General features: G+C 48.0%; 6 protein-coding genes across 8 annotated transcripts; 5 read left to right on the forward strand and 1 right to left on the reverse strand.

Moving 5' to 3' along the window:
- The first annotated feature begins 3,908 nt into the window (after positions 1–3,908).
- Positions 3,909–7,006, forward strand: LOC112877422 (F-box/LRR-repeat protein 10). The gene is made up of 4 exons (XM_025941730.1): positions 3,909–4,181; positions 4,291–4,496; positions 4,762–4,855; positions 5,195–7,006. The coding sequence occupies exons 1-4, from the start codon at positions 3,981–3,983 to the stop codon at positions 6,614–6,616; spliced, it is 1,923 nt and encodes a 640-aa protein (XP_025797515.1). The 5' UTR covers positions 3,909–3,980; the 3' UTR covers positions 6,617–7,006.
- Positions 7,007–7,817: 811 nt separating this feature from the next.
- Positions 7,818–9,174, forward strand: LOC112875836 (glutathione S-transferase F11-like). 2 transcript variants are annotated; one of them, XR_003225219.1, is made up of 3 exons: positions 7,818–8,141; positions 8,470–8,993; positions 9,032–9,174. XR_003225219.1 is itself a non-coding variant. In XM_025939832.1 (2 exons), the coding sequence occupies exons 1-2, from the start codon at positions 7,940–7,942 to the stop codon at positions 8,940–8,942; spliced, it is 675 nt and encodes a 224-aa protein (XP_025795617.1). In that variant the 5' UTR covers positions 7,818–7,939; the 3' UTR covers positions 8,943–9,174. The 2 variants fall into 2 exon arrangements, 1 of the variants encoding a protein (XP_025795617.1); XM_025939832.1 differs by having other exon boundaries at positions 8,470–9,174.
- A 136-nt stretch (positions 9,175–9,310) lies between these two features.
- LOC112875835 (glutathione S-transferase F8, chloroplastic-like) lies at positions 9,311–11,621 on the forward strand. 2 transcript variants are annotated; one of them, XM_025939831.1, is made up of 4 exons: positions 9,311–9,961; positions 10,492–10,678; positions 10,765–10,813; positions 10,912–11,621. In XM_025939831.1, exons 2-4 carry the CDS (start codon positions 10,526–10,528, stop codon positions 11,388–11,390), a joined length of 681 nt encoding a protein of 226 aa, XP_025795616.1. In that variant the 5' UTR covers positions 9,311–9,961; positions 10,492–10,525; the 3' UTR covers positions 11,391–11,621. The 2 variants fall into 2 exon arrangements, with proteins under 2 accessions (XP_025795616.1, XP_025795615.1); XM_025939830.1 differs by having other exon boundaries at positions 9,311–10,678.
- A 1,237-nt stretch (positions 11,622–12,858) lies between these two features.
- On the forward strand, positions 12,859–14,108 carry LOC112876282 (glutathione S-transferase-like). Its single transcript, XM_025940357.1, has 3 exons — positions 12,859–13,133; positions 13,226–13,274; positions 13,365–14,108. Exons 1-3 carry the CDS (start codon positions 12,978–12,980, stop codon positions 13,838–13,840), a joined length of 681 nt encoding a protein of 226 aa, XP_025796142.1. The 5' UTR covers positions 12,859–12,977; the 3' UTR covers positions 13,841–14,108.
- Positions 14,109–15,593: 1,485 nt separating this feature from the next.
- Positions 15,594–16,902, forward strand: LOC112876584 (glutathione S-transferase F11-like). Its single transcript, XM_025940728.1, has 2 exons — positions 15,594–15,868; positions 15,954–16,902. The coding sequence occupies exons 1-2, from the start codon at positions 15,670–15,672 to the stop codon at positions 16,631–16,633; spliced, it is 879 nt and encodes a 292-aa protein (XP_025796513.1). The 5' UTR covers positions 15,594–15,669; the 3' UTR covers positions 16,634–16,902.
- Positions 16,903–16,996: 94 nt separating this feature from the next.
- Positions 16,997–18,281, reverse strand: LOC112873435. The gene is made up of 2 exons (XM_025936382.1): positions 17,523–18,281; positions 16,997–17,429 (listed from the first exon to the last, which is right to left on the reverse strand). Exons 1-2 carry the CDS (start codon positions 18,279–18,281, stop codon positions 17,238–17,240), a joined length of 951 nt encoding a protein of 316 aa, XP_025792167.1. The 3' UTR covers positions 16,997–17,237.
- Between the last annotated feature and the right edge of the window lie 1,283 nt (positions 18,282–19,564).

Here is a 19,564-nt window from a genome sequence, read left to right on the forward strand (position 1 = left end):
GATGAATAGGAATATAGGATTCTTGTCAATATAGGAGCGAGAGAAATCAGAAAAACACCATACTAGCCCACGCTCTTCCGTTTTCCCATTCTCTCACACTTCCACGTCAACTAATGATTTCGACAGTTTGTCGGAGAAACTCTAATATATCAGCAGAGAACAAATTGTTTAAGAAATGGATGGTATCCTCATGTGTGATCTTGGTGCTATATTAACTTTAAACTTGGGATGACAATTGCTCTTTTACAGACATTCAATAATAATTGTTTTTGCAAGTGAAATGAATAAATCCAGCCCATATTCGCATTTCCCGACTAGAACCGAAAGTCTGTATATGACCAAAATTTAGCCATGCTACAGATGAGCTAAGGTCAAAATTGGTTAAAAAAGTCTCTGGATGTGGTCATGCTAAGGTCAAGATGTGACACCCTTTTTTTAACGAACTACACACGATGTGTGTGTTTCTATTGATATAGCAGAAAAATATAAAATTATATATTTGAAAGACCATAATCAGAAAAACAAAGACAAATTAAATAAAAGCAACTAACCGGCGGATCAGATTGGAACACGGCACCGCACCACACCACACAGATAACCCCAGAAGGTTAGATTGGAACAGCGTACCACCGAAACCACTTCGCGTCGCTATTAGCGTGCGACGCGCTCGTTTCCCTTTAGTCTGGAGAAGGATCGAGTTTATGCTCTAAACGCCTGGAAAAGGATCGAGTTTATGCTCTAAACGCTCAAACCCGACGTGGACTGAATGGAGCTTGGTTGGTCCTGCTTCCATGAAAAACAGCTCGGGCGCTTTTGTCCATGGAACTCAGAAAAAAACAAAACGGGTACTAGCTAGAGTCCTCTGGTCGTCTACACTACTTGAATGTTGTCAAAAGAGGTTCGGTGGTCGTTGCCTGTCATGCTGCCGTCTTTCGAAGTGAAAAAGGGTCGCCCTTGGTGCTATATTCCAGCACTCAGGAAATTGTTTGAATCTCAAACCCTCGGGAAAATAATGTGTTCCAGCACCGTACGGGACCGTGACGTTTCTTCCAGCAAAAATAGTGGGGCACGCAGGGACATTGGATCCGTTTAGATCCGGGTGAGTAAATTTTGGTCCCAGATATTTAAACACCAAATAAAAATATTAAATATATGTTAATTATAAAAATAATTATATAAATTAAGACTAATTCACGAGATGAATCTATTAATCTTAATTAATCCATCAGTAACACATGTTTACTATAGCACAACATTATCAAATCATGAACTAATTAAGCTTAATGAATTCATCTCGTAAATTAGTCTCTATTTATGCAATTAGTTTTCTAATTAGTCTATATTTAATACTCCAAATTAATGTCCAAATATGCGATGTGATAGGGACTAAAGTTTAGTCCTGAGTATCCAAACACCCCCATTGAGCAATAAGGTTGATGAATAGAATGCACGAAATAGTTTCGCTGTCGTGTGTACTCTTGCTTTCTGAGGAGTCAAATAATTTCAAGTTTAGCCACATTTATCTAAAATAGTACTAATATTTATATTATAAAATAAGTATCATTAGATTAACCATGTAATACATTTTCATACTAAATCTGTTTGGATACACAGATGTTAGTAATTTTTTGTATAAATTTAATCAAATTTAAAATTATTTGACTTCTCAAAAAGTGAAAATTGCATTCTTGGATGATGGAGGGAGTATCGTGAGGCCATTGACTCCAGTGGCGACGAGAGTTTTCATCATCTAGTCACTTCAACCTGACGGTATTTCTTTTACATACGAGCATATTTTTATAGTCATTTGTTGTTAGCTGCAGCACCGAGTCCATTATTTTTTATTCACGGATCATATCGAGGGAGCAGGATATATATATTATGCCCACAGTGCACACATGTACATGTACAATATGGGACGTTCCCGTCGTCTTCACCCAAGACGAGACAAAGAAAAGTTTCGTCCCTGTTTACACGTTCAATCGGCTTCATAACCAACTAATAAGCTGTGTCACTGTGCTGATTATTAAGAAGTGCGTTGCTAGCTAAGCCGTCCCTGTTTACACGTCCCCGGATTGCCACAATGAGAGTATACTGTAGCACACTAACAAGAAAGTCATCCAGCACTGTGCGCAATTAAACATGCACCATCGCCTCTCCTTGGCCTTGTATACGGACCAGTACTGCCTTCCGTTCCGGATGGTGATGTCGATGTCTGCGTGGCTCCGTATAGTAGATGCAAAAGAGGCCTCCTCCTCTCCTAGCCTGCCTGGTCACGCACCGGCGCGTTTTGAACCGGAAGTTGCATTGAATCGGCGCCGGCCGGAGGAAGTGGTGGTGGCGGCACCACATGAGTGAGGGCGATCGAGCACGGCACGGCGAGACAAAAGAGACAAGGCGACGTCAGGCCGGGCCGCCGGGTGCTCCGTCGCGGCGGTGGCCGCTGCACTGGCCACTGGCAGCCAGCAGACACATCGACGCGCACGCGGACAGGGTCTAGCCTCTAGCGGTTGCAGCTGCGGTTCCAGAACCGGACGGACGGGGAGGAGCGAGGTTAATGCGAGCTGAGGAGAGGGCCGGCCGGGGGAATCTCGTCCTGCCTGCCACACAGCCGGCCACTCTGGGGCCGCGTCCCCGGCGTAAATGCGGCGTTGGGCGGCCGCGCCTTCATCCCGTGCCGTCGTACGCCGGTCGTCCCTGCCGGCCGCGGCGGGGAGGGGAGGGGAGCCTGATTGATTGGCCGGCCGGCCGGCGTTGCGTTTCTTGCGGGCGACAGCTTGCATGGGGAAGGAAAGGGGGAGTGAAGAAGACCAAGCCGAGACCCATACCGCGGTCAGCCACAGCCTGCGCGTGACAATATAGCATCATGTGATTGTGATCTTTCTCAGGATCGATTACCCTAGCGCCTTCAGAATCACAGAATTCAGAACCGCTCTCGGCTTCGGCAGAATTTCAAACCGCAACAAGATCACATCAGCGCAAGAGAAGATCGATCGGCCCAAGAGACGGCAGAGCGCGCAGCCCAAACTTCGTTCCCCCACGCAGATCGACGGTTGTTCCTTTTTTTTTGTCTTTCTAAAAAAAAGATCGACGTTGTTTTGGGCCTAAACTTGCAAGTGCAGATGGTTATTGGGCTTTACGTCTGGACGGCAAGAAAATGTCATGTGGGCCATGATGAGAGGCAGCCGTTACGGAAGCCCAATACAACAAAACTCAGGCCCAGGGCCCGGAGGAACAGCGGTCAGATTGAAGCCTTTTTGTTTTCTGAGACCCGTCAGCTTGAAGCCTTCAACAAGTCTTCTTTGCATTCCACCACGTCCCTTTTGTTAAATACCAAGATATATACAGGTTGCGAGTCTTGCTTTTCTTTGTCTTTAACCCATAGTGTACAGTTTGAACATGTCCCATGTATATGTTTTGTTGCAAACTTGCTGTAAAAGCTACTGCAAAAAAATTGATACCAGCCGTGTTGACTCCTGGCCTGTACAACCATACACAATCTTGTCTGCATAGAAGCTGCCACAGAGCATCCGTACCGTACAAAACCCTCCAAGTTCTTCTCTATTATACAATGTGTATTCCACGGTTTACTGTAAATTTAACACCCTGTTTTTTCATTTCAAAAATCAATACGACTCTGCTTGGGCGAGCGAATAAGCTTAGACCGAGAGAGAGAGAGAGAGTTTCATCAGTCAGTTTTTTTTTTTAAAAAAAGAGAGCGAGATCAGCAGCAGCAAGGTTACCATCAGCATGGGCCTCAGCCCGCACGGCCCGCGCCGCAACCACCCGGATGCGGCGGGCGTGGGCCCCGTGATCCGATCCGAGAGGAAGCTTCCGCGAAGCAGCAACGGCTCGCTGCCTCCTCAAAGACCGCCATCTCTTTCTCTCTCCCCCACCCGTCCCACGACACCTCGCATCTCCTCCCCACCAACGCCACGCAGCAATCGGCCTGCAATCCTACCACCACCACCACCACCACCATGTCTCCGCCTCCCCCGCCAGATCCGATCGAGCCGTGCCCGACGCCGCCGGCGATGGACGCCGCGCTCCCTGCCGCCGTCGTCGCCACCATCCTCTCCCGCCTCGACGTCCGCTCCCTCCTCCTCGCCGCCGCCGCCTGCCGCGGCCTCCGCACCTGCGCCTCCCACGCGCTCGCCTTCCTCCCCTCCTTCCACCTCCTCGTCCGTACCCTCACGTCCCTCGCTCGCGCCTCCTCATTTCCGCTTCGCCGCGGCTGAGAGACTAACACGCTTCTCGTACCGCTTGTTGTCTCCTGGTGATTGATTCAAGGAGGTGGCCCTGACGAATGACCTGCTGCGCCCGCTGCTGCCGCCGAACCCGAGCCTGCGGAGCCTGCGCCTGGACTGCGCTCGTCTCGAGGACGACGCCATCGGCTGCCTCGCGCGCTCCAGCCTGCACGAGCTGCTCCTGCTCAACTGCGAGAACATAAGCGGCCGCCTGCTCTGCGAGCTCGGCGCCACCTGCAGAGATCTCAGGTACTGTATTCTCCAGAGTTTATATTGCCATGGCGATGTTCCTGCGTCGCCTGCGCTGGCACTGGCACCTGTACGCATGATCCAAGCCACTCGTGCAACAACCAGCGTCATGTATGAATCCGTGTGCCAGCTGAGGCTTGCTTATGTGAGACGCAAGCACTAGCTGCAGTATTTGCTTTTATGGCATCCACTCTGTTCGTTTCAGTACTTCAATTGGACCGTGTGATACAATGGTACTGATTGCATATTTTTCTTACGGATGCAGAGTGCTTTCTCTCAACTCTCTTGGTGAGCGTAGGGGGCTGGTGGTAAATTTCTCTGATCTACAGGAATTGCTCAATGGATGCTCTCAGTTAGAGGTAGGTTCAAACTTATGCCTGGTTGATTTCATTCACTAGTGTGTCAACAGATTAGTGGCAATCATTCTGTGATTTCTTTACATGAATTCAGGAAACTATGGAGGTCAACCCTTAATATTTAATTGTCCAATTAATTAACGAAAGTCAATGTTATAAAAAAACTCTATGGTTTACATACAGAGATCTGCATCTTGTTTTATATGTTAGTTTTAGCCAGACCCATCCTCATAATGTTTATGTGAATCATTGATGAGCAACTGTGATCAGACTTTCCTTGGAATGCTTACCCTTACTAATCTTGCATTAGTCTGACATTGTTTTTTTTCTGTACATTTCCAGTCACTGAGATTGGCACTTGATTTCTCAACTTTTGATGACACCAACTTCGGTCGTGTGTGGGCATCTGCCTCCGAAAGGTTATCGTCTCTTGAGATCGGGTATATTCCAATGACGATGTTACTTGAACTTCTGGCAGCAGTTGTGGAAGCACAACAATGCATGGACTATGTTAAGACACCGGTTTTCTTTCCTAGCCTTCACAAGTTGTGCCTCACAGTGGATTTCATAACTGACCATTTGATTGGCTCCATATCAGTTGCCCTTCCATCATTGACACATCTGGATCTCCAAGATGCACCAATTATAGAGCCTACATCGTCATCAGATCTCACAAATGCTGGCCTTCAGCAAATCAATCCACATGGTAAACTGAAGCATATTTCTCTCATGCGGAGTCAGGAGTTTTTAGTAACATCCTTCCGGCGAGTGAACGATCTCGGAATCCTGCTAATGGCTGATAAGTGCTCAAATCTTGAGAGTGTATGTCTCGGTGGTTTCTCCCGTGTTACAGACACTGGTTTCAGGGCAATCATTCACTCTTGTTCTGGTCTTCATAAGCTTAGGGTGTCTCATGGAAGCCATCTAACTGATCTTGTTTTCCATGACATTATAGCCACTTCTCTTTGCCTGACACATGTGAGTTTGAGATGGTGCAAACTCCTTACTGATGTTGGAATTGAGAGGTTATCATTCAACAAGGATCTCAATGTACTGGATCTTAGAGACTGCCGCAGTTTGGGTGATGAAGCTGTAAGAGCTCTCAGCTGCCTCCCCAAGTTGCAGACATTGTCGTTGGATGGTACTGATATTAGTGATGAAGCATTGAAATATCTGGGACTTGGAACATGTCCTCTAACTTCCTTATCTTTGAGGGGTTGCCGGAAGCTAACAAATGATTGCATTCCCTTGTTATTTGCTGGCTCTGTTAAACAGAGCTTACAGGTGTTGGATATCTCAAGAATACCAAGTGTCACAGATGATGGTATCATGTTGTTAGCAAGGAGTCGAACTCCTCTGATTGAGCTCCGAATGCGAGAAAATCCAAAAATTGGGGATGCTGCTGTGATGGCTCTCGCATCCATGCAAGTTGATGGTGGAACTTATGGCAGCAGCTTGCAGCTGCTGGATCTTTATGACTGCGGTGGGATTACGCCACTTGCAACCAGATGGTTTAAGAAGCCATACTTCCCAAGATTGCGGTGGCTGGGAATAACAGGTAGCCTGAATAGGGTTATGGTGGATGCCCTGGCTAGAAGCCGGCCTTTCTTACACATGGCGTGTCGTGGTGAAGAATTAGGGACTATGCTCTGGGACACCTATTCTGACTGGTATCGACACAATGACGACGATCTGGATGAACTTGAGCAGTGGCTTTTGGATGGCGAACCTGTATCAGATGATGACACCATCATGGAAGAATGAGGAAACCGTTTGACAAACTGTTATCGTGTGTCATAGTTGCCTATCCAAAAATGATCACCTAGCTCGAATCAGCTATGTGTTGATCTGTTATTGTACTAGCAGTTTGAGATATTCTCATTATACCATTCCTTGGGTAGCTGTTCCTTGCGTGTATGGCAAACCTGACATTGTTATGTATGTTATTTGGATTCTCACATTGTATATGGAATATACTGTTTCCTAATTCAGTTGCCAGGTCTTTGCCCAATAGATTTTGTCCTGGTCCAGTTATTTCTACCACATACGGCAGTCGTTGTAAGTTGTAAAGCTAGCGTGGTGCCTTATCAATTGACATATCCACTCGAGCATGAGCTATATTACATGGTGATGTTCCAATGGTTTCTATGATTACTCGGTGTCTCAATATTTTTGTTAATATACGTTTGTTACTTATTGTGTCTTGAAGACTGCCAATAGTCCATCTAAGAAAATAGCGAGATCCGTCTCACTTTTTCCCCTATCTTTGCTGCTCAATCCCCTTCACTAGCTTGAAGGCATCTGTTGCTATTTGCTAATACTGAATGTTACACTCTTTTTGCCCCCGCTGTATATTTAATATTGTTGGAAATGTAGGAAGTTCGTACTTACTCAAAATTAATTCCAAACAAGTCTTATATCTTACTTGGAGATTTCTCTTTCAAGTGAATATTTATCTTTCCTATCCGATGATGAGAAAGTGAATATGAAAAAGGCTTAAATGTATTTTAAGGGTATGTTTGATCCACGGGCTAATGGGTAGGTAGCAGATAGGGTGAATCTAAACGACCCAGCTAATGCGCAGCTAAAAAAGCTCTTCTAGATAGCTAAATAACAACTATCCAATTAGCTAGTTCAATCCAGCTAATTCCAACTAATTAGCTAATAGCTAATAAATTACCTGTGGACTCAAATGGGCCATAAGTTGATTTGAGAGAATCAAATCACATGATTGACCTGAAGTGATTCTCAGTACAACGAGAGCTCCGCCACGTAAGCAGACCTTCTGCATTCACTGTCAACAGCATCTTAGAGCTTTTTGGTATATTTTTTTGAAAAACTTTAAAAAAAATTTCACGTAAAGTTATGCTAAAGGAGTATTTTTCCAGCAGCTTTATCCATAAAATATCTGGTAAAACTGTTTTCAGCTCGACAAGAGAAGCTGGAAATGTTAGTTTCGCGCAGCTTCTCTCTGCCAGATAAACTGCTTCAACGGTTTAGGAGAAGCTACTATTCTCCGAGTCCCAAAGAATCTACCTTATCCCATCGACCCGCTCCTTCGCTTAGATCTCCGACGGCGGCGAGGCGATGGCGGCGCCTGTGACGGTGTACGGGCCAGTGATATCACCGGCGGTGGCGCGAGTGGCGGCCTGCCTCCTGGAGAAGGACGTGCCGTTCCAGATCGAGCCGGTGGACATGTCCAAGGGAGAGCACAAGTCGCCTTCCTTCCTCAAGCTCCAGCCCTTCGGGCAGGTCCCTGCCTTCAAGGACCACCTCACGACTGTCTTTGGTACCTCAATCTCCCATTTATTCAGCTACTACTTCTGCTCATCTGCTGCATCTCCACTAGCATCCTTGTGTTCTTGTAATGGTTCAAGGCATAGGCATCGCAGGACCGTTTACCCAAACCTCACATTTTCACTATTGCATAGTCTTTTCGCAATAAGTATGTGAAACTTACAGATCCGCAATTCTGCATGCTTTCCAGTTACTTGATGAAGCAGAACAATATAGTTTGCAAAATTATGATATTATATCGGTGAATTGCGTATATATATGCCTACCTGATAAAAAAAATCTTAGATGGTCGTAGTCTTTATGCATTGTATCTTTGGCAGAGTCAAGGGCCATTTGCCGTTACATATGCGACCAGTATGCAGACCGTGGCAACCAGGCCCTCCTTGGCAAGAAAGAAGATGGTGCGGTTGGCCGGGCTGCCATTGAACAATGGATAGAGGCTGAAAGCCAGAGTTTTAACCCACCAAGCTTGGCTATCATCTTCCAGCTTGCATTTGCACCAATGATGGGCAGGACCACTGACATGTCCGTGGTTGAGCAGAATGAAGTGAAGCTCACTAAGGTGCTTGATGTGTATGACCAACGGCTGGGGGAGAGCCAGTACTTTGCTGGTGATGATTTCTCCCTGGCCGACCTTGTGCACTTGCCCAATGCCGATTTCCTTGTGAACAGGACCAACAAGGCTGGGTTGATCACTGAGAGAAAGAACCTGGCTAGGTGGTGGGATGATGTTTCAGCACGTCCTGCATGGAAGAAGGTTATTGAGATGCAGAGCTCACCGAGGCCCTCTTAGAGTCTTCTTTGTTTTCCTTTGAGCACCTTGTGATGGCAATTAGTTGCATTCTTCTTGTTTTGTCATCAACTTGGTCCGGTTTGTACCATTTCATGTTGTTCTGCCATCCATCTTTGTGATATGGTTGTGTATGACTGAATTTTCTTTTCTGGTCCTGGACTTTATCCATGCTTCTACAATTATCCATTTGGTTTAGCAATTGAGATAATGAATAGCCTGATTCTATTGCAAATGCACTAACTCAAGAGCTTGATTATGAATGTATCCTCCCTCGTCTCACTAACATGCAGCTACTGAATCAACATATTCTATATCTATGAATTACCAAAATATGGTGCACTATTCTGTAATTTCTAGTGGGTTATTCTAGTTACCTGTTTACATGTAGTCCAGAGCTTCAGCTGATGTTGCAGTTGAGTGCCAAATATGCAAGGTGATGCAAGACTGGAAATGTTTTGGCTTGTTTTCTAATCCATGAATTCTCTAACTGACAGTGTTTCAAATAAGATAGCAACATCTATGTTTTCTGGCTTGCAGCATGTCAGCAACATCTATGTTTTCTGGCTTGCAGCATGTCTTGATGTACTCAAGGAAACAGCACTGGTGAGATAAAACCACAAAATTCTGATGATAACAGCAACTATCTGAGCAATTGAAGTACTATATAGTTATGAACCCAAGACAAATTGAAGGCATGGTTATTGGACAATGATTCTGAAGAAATGCATTAGAATTTTTCAAAGAATTTACTGATACTGTAAGCTGCTGTCGCTACAGGTGAAGCTGAAGACATAAAGATAGTGACTACTCTTGTTGATTGGAATCAACTACAATTTCTATCAGCCTTTTGCTTTGGTTCAGTGGATTTTCCCATTCATTTACAATCCTACGTATTACCATTATCAGGAATCTCATGTTGAAGAAACAAACAGCTCAGGAGGTCATGCCATACTTTTACCCGCATTAGTTCTGACAAATCAACTCAATTTTTGTAACCACTGAAATTCCTGGTTTAAAGTGTAAGCACATGCTGGCATATCTTTATTCTATTTTAAAGCCTAAGCACATGTAGACATGTCCTTTGTTCTTAACTTGCATCCATTTAACATTTAGATTCTGACTCCATACCAGGGGCATTGCTTTTGCCCAAAACCTTATTCTTGTACCCTGACAGAAGTTACAAGATCATCTTTGCCAATGTTACTTGATGCCATTATTTTTATTTATCTGAAGCCGATTCTCATAACACATGATCATAGACTTTCTATGCATTGTGCAGTCTCCCAAACTTCTGTTCCATATACTGGATGTTTCACGGCATTGCAGAAAATCTGAACTTGAAATAAATATGACTGTTGTTATGCATCGTTTGTTGATAGAGACAAAATGATTGTTGCAAGCAAGAATCCATACCTTCCCCTTTGCCTTTACACTTTTCCTTTTCCATTTATGTGGTGTAAGGTAGCAAGGCAAGCATTTCGTCTTTTTTGTTTCTTTAAATACCTGGTAGTGAGGCCTGTTGTCATCATCCCTCATTGTCTTTTCACAGCTTGAGCAAGAGATCAAGCAAATCAAAAGGAAACATGGCAGCGGGCTTGCAAGTGTTTGGCCAGCCAGCATCTACCGATGTTGCCAGAGTTCTGACTTGCCTTTTTGAGAAGAAATTGGAATTTGAGCTTGTCCGCATTGATACATTTAAGACACATCACAAGCTTCCTGAATTCATTAGGCTGCGGGTGTGACAGTTACATCAGTTTTTCCTTGTTTTGTTTCAATTCTCAACCAAGTTCAAAGTCACATTTATTCCATTTGTCATTCGCAGGATCCGAATGGGCAGGTGACCTTCAAGCATGGTGACAAAACTCTCGTTGGTAAGTATATACATGAATACACGTCAGTTTATACGACTACACAGGATTCTTGGTTTCATTTCCTATAGAGCATTGAAAGGTGAACCTTTTTTGTGCAGATTCAAGAGATATATGCCGGTACGTCTGTAACCAGTTTCCAAATGATGGAAACAAGACCCTTTATGGATCTGGGGCTCTAGAACGGGCATCAATAGAACAGTGGCTTCAGGCAGAAGCTCAAAACTTTGGCCCTCCCAGCTCTGCACTTGTCTTTCAGCTGGCATTCGTTCCTCATCTCAGCCATCTAGGTGTTCGTCAGGACCATGCTGTTATCGCTGAAAATGAGGATAAACTGAAGCAGATCCTTGATGTTTATGATGAAATACTCTCGAAGAACGAATACCTGGCTGGTGATGAATTCACCTTGGCTGACCTTTCCCACCTTCCAAACTCGCATTATATCGTTAATACTGAAAGAGGAAGGAAGCTCTTCACTAACAAGAAGAATGTGGCAAAGTGGTATGACAAAATCTCGAAGCGCGAGACATGGGCGCAGGTCGTCAAGATGCAGAAGGAGCATCCCGGTGCATTCGAGTAATGGCTTAATTTGGCAAGCAACGAATTTATCTTGAATGGCTTCATTGTTTGTGTCAGTCTGGCTTCTACAGTGCAGTGTTCTTTAGTGACCCATTGTTTCGCCCATCAGCGTTCTCGTGTCAACCAAAATATTGTGAGGCCCTATTGTGCTGTATGATCTTTTTTGTTTTGAAACACGTTTACCTCCATGTGTCGACTGATCCCAGATTAATAAAATTGTCCCTTTTTCCTACATTTTGTTTTTGTGAATTATTGCCTGTTACTCCCATGCTCCAATTGTCATCACATAGGACCTCAGTCTTTTACCTTGTGATGTGTGCTCAATCTTTCACTGATGATGTCGAGAAATGTAGTAGAAAGTCCGTTGTAACTCCCGTCAGTTGGGATTCCTTTTGTTTTGATAAATCAAATGCCTAGTCTGATGCCCCTTTGATTTGATCGGATGCTGCCATGCAGCATCAAGTTTGAGTGCTTTTGATGATTCGAAGTACAAGGAGGATTTTGAACTCGAACGTACTTGCAAGATACCAAAGTAAAAGAAGCGCATTGTCTGCTTGACTAAAGGCCACTTTTGCAGATGTTTGTGGAATATCGAAACCGTCCAAATCAACGAAACTCACAGCGTTGTTGGGTGTGCCTTCATCTCATATACTTGAGGAACTTGCTGACAACCAAGCCGAATTCTTGAAGACGAACCATAGTTGTTTATGTTGCGTCTGAGAAAATCTTAGCAAATCTGAAAATTCATTGCGCGTTCGTACAGTGAACGTATTTCAACAGCGGATCAGAACGAAACAGGTTGGCATCCTCAAAAATCTTGGAATTATTGGCCGTTCTCGCACGTCTAGCACGTCGCACGCAGTGACCGATCGGCGAGGTACTGCCATCACAGATTCACACAGCACCACAGGGAGCTCTAGTTCTTGGCACATATCCTAACTGCAACTTGATCAGATCTAGGAGTATCTTTATCTTTGTGCTGCCGATTACTTTACCTGTTAACACGCAAAGAAACGCATCTAGCTGGGAAAAAAAACGTTTCTAGGCTCAATCAGATCGAATTCGCAGTCCCTTATCTTAATAAAAAGATTTATTCAGAACCTAGCTTTGATCAAATAAAGCCCTAGATACCCGGTTATTCTTGTACCCCCGACATAAGCCACCAGCCTCATCTTTGGCGCCAATTCCGTACAAAATCCACCACGAACCCCGGGCCTTCTTTGTAGTATTCAATTCGGAACCCTCTCACAGATTGCTCACCCCATGCATTGTTAAAGGATCACACCATGAACGCATGGGCTCGATCGTCTCTGCACAATCTTTTGCTTCATGTGGAGGCAGCATGCATGGTTGCTCCAAGCAAGAATCCTGACGCTCTTTAGCTTTGAGGCGGAGAGCTTTCTCTTTTCCCCGGCGTCCTGTAATCCTCCGCGGCAAGGCAAGCACATTATCCGTCTGCATAAATACCTGACAAAAGAAATTGTCGGGTTCACCCATCAGCGCCGCACTCGATCACCTGCAGACCATCAAAGCATTGCTTGCTCGCTCGCCGAGGAAGCAAGGAAAACCAGGAACAATCTTTTGAGCAATGGCGGCGGCAGGGCTGCAGGTGTTCGGACAGCCGGCGTCCACCGACGTGGCGAGGGTCCTGACCTGCCTCTTCGAGAAGAACCTCGAGTTCGAGCTCGTCCGCATCGACACCTTCAAGAAGTCGCACAAGCTCCCCGAGTTCATCAAGCTACGGGTATGCCGCCATTTCGATCCCATTCTTCAGTTTCTCTTTTGGTTTTCAGGAGTCAAGTTCAGATTTTAATTAAGCGCTTCTCGTCCCTCCAGGATCCTACTGGGCAGGTGACATTCAAACATGGTGACAAAACCATTGTCGGTAAGACCATGAATCTAAGCAAGAACAAGACTGGAATCGAATGCATGGCATTGTAATCTGTAACGACCAAACTTTCTGATATGATGGCAGATTCGAGGGCCATCTGCCGCTACCTGTGCACCAGTTTCCCGGAGGACGGGAACAAGACGCTGTACGGCACGGGCTCGCTGGAGCGGGCGTCGATAGAGCAGTGGCTGCAGGCCGAGGCCCAGAGCTTCGACGCCCCGAGCTCGGAGCTCGTGTTCCAGCTGGCGTTCGCGCCCCACCTCAAGGACGTGCACCCGGACGAGGCCCGCATCGCGGAGAACGAGAAGAAGCTCCGGAACATGCTGGGCGTCTACGACGAGATACTGTCCAAGCACAAGTACCTGGCCGGCGACGAGTTCACCCTGGCCGACCTGTCCCACTTGCCCAACTCGCACTACATCGTCAACTCCTCCGACAGGGGCCGGAAGCTCTTCACCGCCAAGAAGCACGTGGCCAAGTGGTACGAAGAGATCTCCAGCCGCGACTCGTGGATGCAGGTGGTGAAGATGCAGAAGGAGCACCCCGGCGCGTTCGAGTGATCTGCAGGTCGGCGGCGGCTTCGATCGTCAGGCCTCAGGCTTCATACCGTGCTGTGGTTGTCACCAATGCAAGTTCGTCGTATCGTACGTCCTGTGGGCTAAAATAACATGAAGCCTAGCCTGCCTTACGGTGTCTCAGTGTCTTCCTTCCTTTCGCTGCATACGCGCGCGATTTCCTTCAATTTCTGGGTATTGTATTGCTCACTTCCTTTAATTTTGGTTGATTCAATAAAAATGCGCCCGAGCCCTTTTGCTCGTTTGCAGTACATTTAGCCGCTAGTCGAGATCAAATTGGAAAGAGCAGACATTTGCAAAAACCACATGTATTTGCGGTACATTTAGTTCATCAACCACATGTTCTACTCTTGTATTCGCACGCCGTTTCGCATAGTTCGTAGTGCTCTCTTCAGTGATCTGAATCCACGTGCTCATGTACTTGTAAGATTGTGGCACCGTGACGACCGACATTTCCATAAAGAAAGTTTTGGTGATAATGATGGAAATACTGGAGAGAATGAAGATCAATTGAAACTTGACGTGTCTAATACCTTCCCGCCAGTCCCATGAACATTTGAACATGGGCTATGCCGCTTTTATGGACGTCAGATCAATCAAGTTTTTTATTCAGTCGTTCTGCTGTCTGCATTTTGGGTCGCAAGCTGAATTGAAGTGGAATATATACCGCGGCTACATTGTCTTGCTACTGTATATAGGGAAAAAAATCATGGTCTTGGTTCCAAAAATAAGAGAAAAATTTGCTGAGTCATGTAAAATTTCAGTTATAAAAAATAAGCTTATGCGTCTTTTGGTGATTCTATTTATCCACTACCAAGGGATTTTTTAAAAAAAAATTACTATCAGGTCATATAGTGCTTCTGAATCTGTAAACAATAAAGAAGGAGACTATTTTCCAAAGTTCTGAATGAAATCATCTGCAACACTAGCATCTCTTTGAACATAAGAGGAAATAACTGACAGCAAGATGGTACTTGGCTCTCTCTTGTATTATCTATCAAAAATAAAGAAAATGCAAAGAGAATTAACGAAATTTAATGATACCACTGGATATCAGAGGCACTAGGAAAGATATGATGGTCCGTGCACGAGGGTGGCTAATTTCCTTTTGCTTTAATTTCATTCATCCTACATAACCGAGATCTGTTTGCATCTCGTCTCATCTCATGTCATGATTTTTGTTCCGATGCGACATGGTGACATTTTCACCCGCTCTCTCTAGTCCAGAAAAGCGAAGCATGTTAAAACTACCACATATGGTAACATTACTGAAAGCGAAGCTTTTGCGTTTTGCCGTAGCAAACAACTTGTGAACAGACCGAGCCCCCCCCCCCCCCCCCTCCCCCCAAAAAAACAGCTAGCTCCTCTTCTCTGCACTTTTTTTACTGCCTTAAAATAGCTGGATCTTCAAATCTTGATCAATTCCAGCTCTATTTTCCTTTTGATGAGTAGCATAATCTGTGCTGCTCTTTGATGAACACCCCAACCTGGTATCCATTGGCTGCCATCATATGCATCCATGTTTATGCCACACAAGACAATCTTGCAGAAGAGATAAGCCTTCTCTTTCCCTTTAATTAGCATCAGACGCTTTGCTCTTTACCTCTTTTCTCTTTCCCTTTGATTCGTTTTCTATCTTCAGATTTACCTCTTGCGAAGCAAGGCATTTTGTGCTTCCTGCTTTGGTAACTATATAAGTACGCCCAAGCAATCCAGTCGACGCACACGCACACGCACACGCACACACACACTTGCCTTCTTCCATTTCCAGCTCACCTCCGAGCTCTGAAGTGTTCTCCCTTCCACCGAGTGAGATGGCGAGCGTGAAGGTCTTCGGGTCACCTACCTCGGCGGAGGTCGCCCGCGTGCTCATGTGCCTCTTCGAGAAGGACGTCGAGTTCCAGCTCATCCGCGTCGACGCCTACCGCGGGCCCAAGCGCATGCCCCAGTACCTCAAGCTCCAGCCCCACGGCGAGGCGCTCACCTTCGAGGACGAGAACCTCACCCTCTCCGGTAAGCTCACGGCACGAATGCCCATTGGCTTGCATCGGCATCGAGCATGATGGATGCGTGAGATGATCTCGAAATCTTGTTGCAGAGTCCCGGGGCATCCTGAGGCACATCTCGCACAAGTACGCGAAGCAGGGCAACCCAGACCTGATTGGCATGGGCGCGCTGGAGCGCGCGTCCATCGAGCAGTGGCTGCAGACGGAGGCGCAGAGCTTCGACGCTCCCAGCGCCGAGATGGTCTACAGCCTGGCACTCCTGCCGCCCAACCTGCCCAAGCAGCAGAACGACAACGGCAACGGGTTCAACGGCAGGGACGTGGCCGTGGGCAACGCCAACGCGTCCGGCAAGCGCGCGCCGGCCGGGTCGCAGCCGGCGAGCGCGCAGGAGGAGGAGATGCTGAAGCTGTACGAGCAGCGGAAGAAGGATCTGGAGAAGCTGCTGGACATCTACGAGCAGCGCCTGGAGGAGGCCCGGTACCTCGCCGGCGACAACTTCACCATCGCCGACCTGTCGCACCTGCCCAACGCCGACCGCCTCGCCTCCGACCCGCGCTCCCGCCGCCTGTTCGATTCCCGCAAGAACGTCAGCAGATGGTGGTCCGACGTCTCCAGCCGCGAGACCTGGCAGTACGTCAAGAGCCTGCAGCGCGGGCCGTGCACTGACGCCAACGCCAAGAACGGCCAGCAGCAGCAGCAGCAGCACGGGCAGCCCGCCGAGGAGCACAGCAAGAACTACCAGCAGCAGCAGCAGGTCCAGCAGCGCTACTAGCCGCCCCGTCCACCAGCAACAAGAACTACCTGGGCCGTGAATTAACATGTTTTCTGCCGTCAATCGTGTCATTTTTCGTATCTATCGTCATGGCGTATTCGAGTTCGTCGCAGTCTGCTGTTTTGAAGTTCCGTGGGTGGAGGGGTCTATGAGTTCCATTCTGCTTTTCTGCTGAATTGCTTGCCTCAGCATTGTGTTCTGTTCTTCATGTAATAAAATGTAGCCCCCACCCCTTTTGAATCAAATTGAACTTTCAGTGTCGTGTGAAATTTCCAGGTTCCCAAATTTTGCTATCCAAATCTCAGCGTGATCTAAAACTTAAGAATTTTTGTCAAAAGAACATCTTCAAATTAAGAATGGACAATCACAGGAATAAAAACACTGATACAAGATGCAACAGTCACATATTGCCAGTCAAACAAACAAGAAAGTAAAAATGATTCAGGCCCAAGCAAAGTTCATCACAAGAACAGATCCATGATAAATGTCTCAGGCAAACAGCACATGCCAAGCATTTTATACCTTATTCGTGCCAGCGGATCATCCGATAGATCATCTCCGATTCACCATTTCCTGATCTCTTGTCGACCATGATCGAGTTCGGTCAGCTCTGCAAGAGCTGCCCCTCCTTGTCCTTGGGCTTGGCCAGCATCTGCCTGGCGCGCACGCGCATCTGCAGCCGCACCATCGCCTGCATGCAGTGGACCGCCGCCTCCGCCTGCCGCCGCACGTACGCGCCCCGCGCCACCGCCTGGAGCCTCACCAGGCTCTTCAGCGCCTTGAAAGCCCGCCGCGCCTGCCAAACACAAGGCCACCTCCATTATATTCCATCAGGATTCTGCACGTCGAAGCGACCGAGAGCCAATGCAAGCGGTGGTGGGGTACTCACCAGGTGGCCTCTGAAGTAGGCCTGGATGGTGACCGCGGCCACGTCCTCCCGGGAGAAGCCCTCCCGGCAGAGCAGCGCGTACTCGTCGTTGGAGCACGTCTCCTCCTCCTCCGTCGCCGTCGCCACCGCCTCCGCGGCGGCCTCTACCTCCGCGTGGCGCGCGTCGTAGACCTTGACGGCGTTGCTGTTGCTGCCAGCGGCTCGGGCGCTGTCGCGGCCGGCGCCCCGGAAGCGCGGCGTCGTCTGCGCCACCGCCTGGCGAGCGGAGCGGAACCAGCTGCGCCGCCTGCCCAGCTTCGCGCTGCCCTGCGCGGGGACGCGGACGCAGCACGCGCCGCCCTGCTGCCGCGGCCCGAGAGGCGTGGTCGGGGTTCGCGGCGTCCTCGCGGCGGCGGCGGGCGCTCCCGCCGAAGCAGCGGCTGGTGCCGCGGCGGCGTGCGGCGGGGGGAAGCAGCCGACCTGCCCGCGGCGCGGGGTGCGGGAGCGGACGCCGCAGAGGCGCCTGGCGGTGGGCGTGCACGGCGTCCTCGGGGTGCGCGGCGTGCTGCGGCCGCGGACGGCGTCCCCGGCGCTGCCGCAGCAGCTGGTGAGCGGCAGCCTCGCGCTCAGGTCGGCGTCGGGGGCCGCGGCGGACGGCTTGTGGTGAGGGCCGATGCAGCATATGCACGCGGCGCTGCTGTGGCGTCGGCGGGCGTCGGCGTCGGAGGCCTTGCCGCGGAGCGGCGACGCGAGGCAGCACAGGTCCCTTGCTCTCGCCATGGCAGGTCCCGACGTGTCGTTGCGGTGCAGCTGTACCTGTACCGCGCGTCGACGGCTATGGCTGGTGGCGATGGTGGCCGCCCGGCCGGCGAGGTGGCTGGTATAAATGGGAGCGGAAGTGGAGGGAAAACCAAGCGATGTGCGCGCCTGTAAGTGTGTGATGTGATGTCGGTAGGCTGGTTTGTCTGAATTTTGCGAGGGTTAGCGCGTGTGATTGGATGACAACTTGTGAATTTTAGTGTAGTTTACTTTTGATTTGCTGAAACAACGACGAGAACGTGGCCGGATGGAAGCTGGGAGGGATGATCCATGGATGGCGTGCAAGGCTAATAAAATGAGCATTTTAGCTGTCTAACATTTTATTACAAAATCTTATCTGCGTCTTCAGTACGTTCGGCCCACGTCCCACGCCTCGGCCTCTCAGCCCTTCATGGGCTCAGATGTGGGGTAGGCGCCAATTTTACTGGGCTCTCACCCTTCATGGACTATGGGCTCTGGAAAGGAGGAAGAATTGAAGATGGATGGGAACAGGACGGAAAACCCCTACTCATTTTTGCTTTAAATTGTATGAACCGCATATATAGAAACTAAAATAAATTCGGAGATCCGTGTATAATAAAATGAACCAATACGAATGAAAAATACTGCTGGTAGTTGCCGGGATGAACATATCAGCTTAGCCCGTCAGAACCAAGTGACCTGCCAAGCAGCTCCACAGACCACTGTTAATTCTCCACTGTGACTCTGGGCGTCTGAACGATTGTCATCACGCCATGCTGTCGCCATTGCCAGCCACGGACCCACCTTCCTCTCCTCCGACAATGCAAGAAGTTCATCCGTCCGATGGCGCCGTGCTAAACGCAAGTCAACTGGATCGAGTCTTCGCCTCAAAAGTAAAACAAAAATTGATGTCAGGCAGAGTCTTCAGTCTTCACCTAGGGTGGAACTTGGAAGAACAAAAAGAAGAGGCGAAGTCAAGTCAAGCGACAAGCTACGGAACAAAGAGTAGTTCGGCTGGACCGCACAAACGTGAGAATTCGTTTGACCTCGGCCGGACAGATGGAGATTCAAGACGCAGTGTTTGGTTGAGGAGCGAAGTGGAACGGAGCGACTCCGTTTCAGATTCTAGGAACGGAGCCGCTCTGTTCTGTGTCTGGTAAACTGGAACGGAGTGGCTCTATTTTTTTGTTTGGTTGCAGAGTGAACTGGAACAGAGTGTCTCCATCCTATGTTTGGTTGAGGAGTCAATCTATGCACAGAGACGGGAGAGCGAGGTAAGAGCG

The sequence above is a fragment of the Panicum hallii genome, chromosome 9 (genome assembly GCF_002211085.1).
Source record: "Panicum hallii strain FIL2 chromosome 9, PHallii_v3.1, whole genome shotgun sequence".
NCBI lineage: Eukaryota > Viridiplantae > Streptophyta > Magnoliopsida > Poales > Poaceae > Panicum > Panicum hallii.

What these genes read in the sequence shown, in the direction of transcription:
- LOC112876282 (XM_025940357.1), top strand. Translation starts at nt 12,978, where the DNA reads ATGGCGGCGGCAGGGCTGCAGGTGTTCGGACAGCCGGCGTCCACCGAC. An exon ending in CCGAGTTCATCAAGCTACGG is followed by an intron (nt 13,134 to 13,225) that starts GTATGCCGCCAT and finishes TCGTCCCTCCAG; the next exon opens with GATCCTACTGGGCAGGTGAC. An exon ending in TGGTGACAAAACCATTGTCG is followed by an intron (nt 13,275 to 13,364) that starts GTAAGACCATGA and finishes ATATGATGGCAG; the next exon opens with ATTCGAGGGCCATCTGCCGC.
- LOC112873435 (XM_025936382.1), bottom strand. Translation starts at nt 18,281, where the DNA reads ATGGCGAGAGCAAGGGACCTGTGCTGCCTCGCGTCGCCGCTCCGCGGC. An exon ending in CCTACTTCAGAGGCCACCTG is followed by an intron (nt 17,430 to 17,522) that starts GTGAGTACCCCA and finishes TGTGTTTGGCAG; the next exon opens with GCGCGGCGGGCTTTCAAGGC.
- LOC112875836 (XM_025939832.1), top strand. Translation starts at nt 7,940, where the DNA reads ATGGCGGCGCCTGTGACGGTGTACGGGCCAGTGATATCACCGGCGGTG. An exon ending in CCACCTCACGACTGTCTTTG is followed by an intron (nt 8,142 to 8,469) that starts GTACCTCAATCT and finishes TATCTTTGGCAG; the next exon opens with AGTCAAGGGCCATTTGCCGT.
- LOC112875835 (XM_025939830.1), top strand. Translation starts at nt 10,526, where the DNA reads ATGGCAGCGGGCTTGCAAGTGTTTGGCCAGCCAGCATCTACCGATGTT. An exon ending in CTGAATTCATTAGGCTGCGG is followed by an intron (nt 10,679 to 10,764) that starts GTGTGACAGTTA and finishes TGTCATTCGCAG; the next exon opens with GATCCGAATGGGCAGGTGAC. An exon ending in TGGTGACAAAACTCTCGTTG is followed by an intron (nt 10,814 to 10,911) that starts GTAAGTATATAC and finishes TTTTTTGTGCAG; the next exon opens with ATTCAAGAGATATATGCCGG.
- LOC112877422 (XM_025941730.1), top strand. Translation starts at nt 3,981, where the DNA reads ATGTCTCCGCCTCCCCCGCCAGATCCGATCGAGCCGTGCCCGACGCCG. An exon ending in TCCCCTCCTTCCACCTCCTC is followed by an intron (nt 4,182 to 4,290) that starts GTCCGTACCCTC and finishes GATTGATTCAAG; the next exon opens with GAGGTGGCCCTGACGAATGA. An exon ending in ATGGATGCTCTCAGTTAGAG is followed by an intron (nt 4,856 to 5,194) that starts GTAGGTTCAAAC and finishes GTACATTTCCAG; the next exon opens with TCACTGAGATTGGCACTTGA.
- LOC112876584 (XM_025940728.1), top strand. Translation starts at nt 15,670, where the DNA reads ATGGCGAGCGTGAAGGTCTTCGGGTCACCTACCTCGGCGGAGGTCGCC. An exon ending in CGAGAACCTCACCCTCTCCG is followed by an intron (nt 15,869 to 15,953) that starts GTAAGCTCACGG and finishes ATCTTGTTGCAG; the next exon opens with AGTCCCGGGGCATCCTGAGG.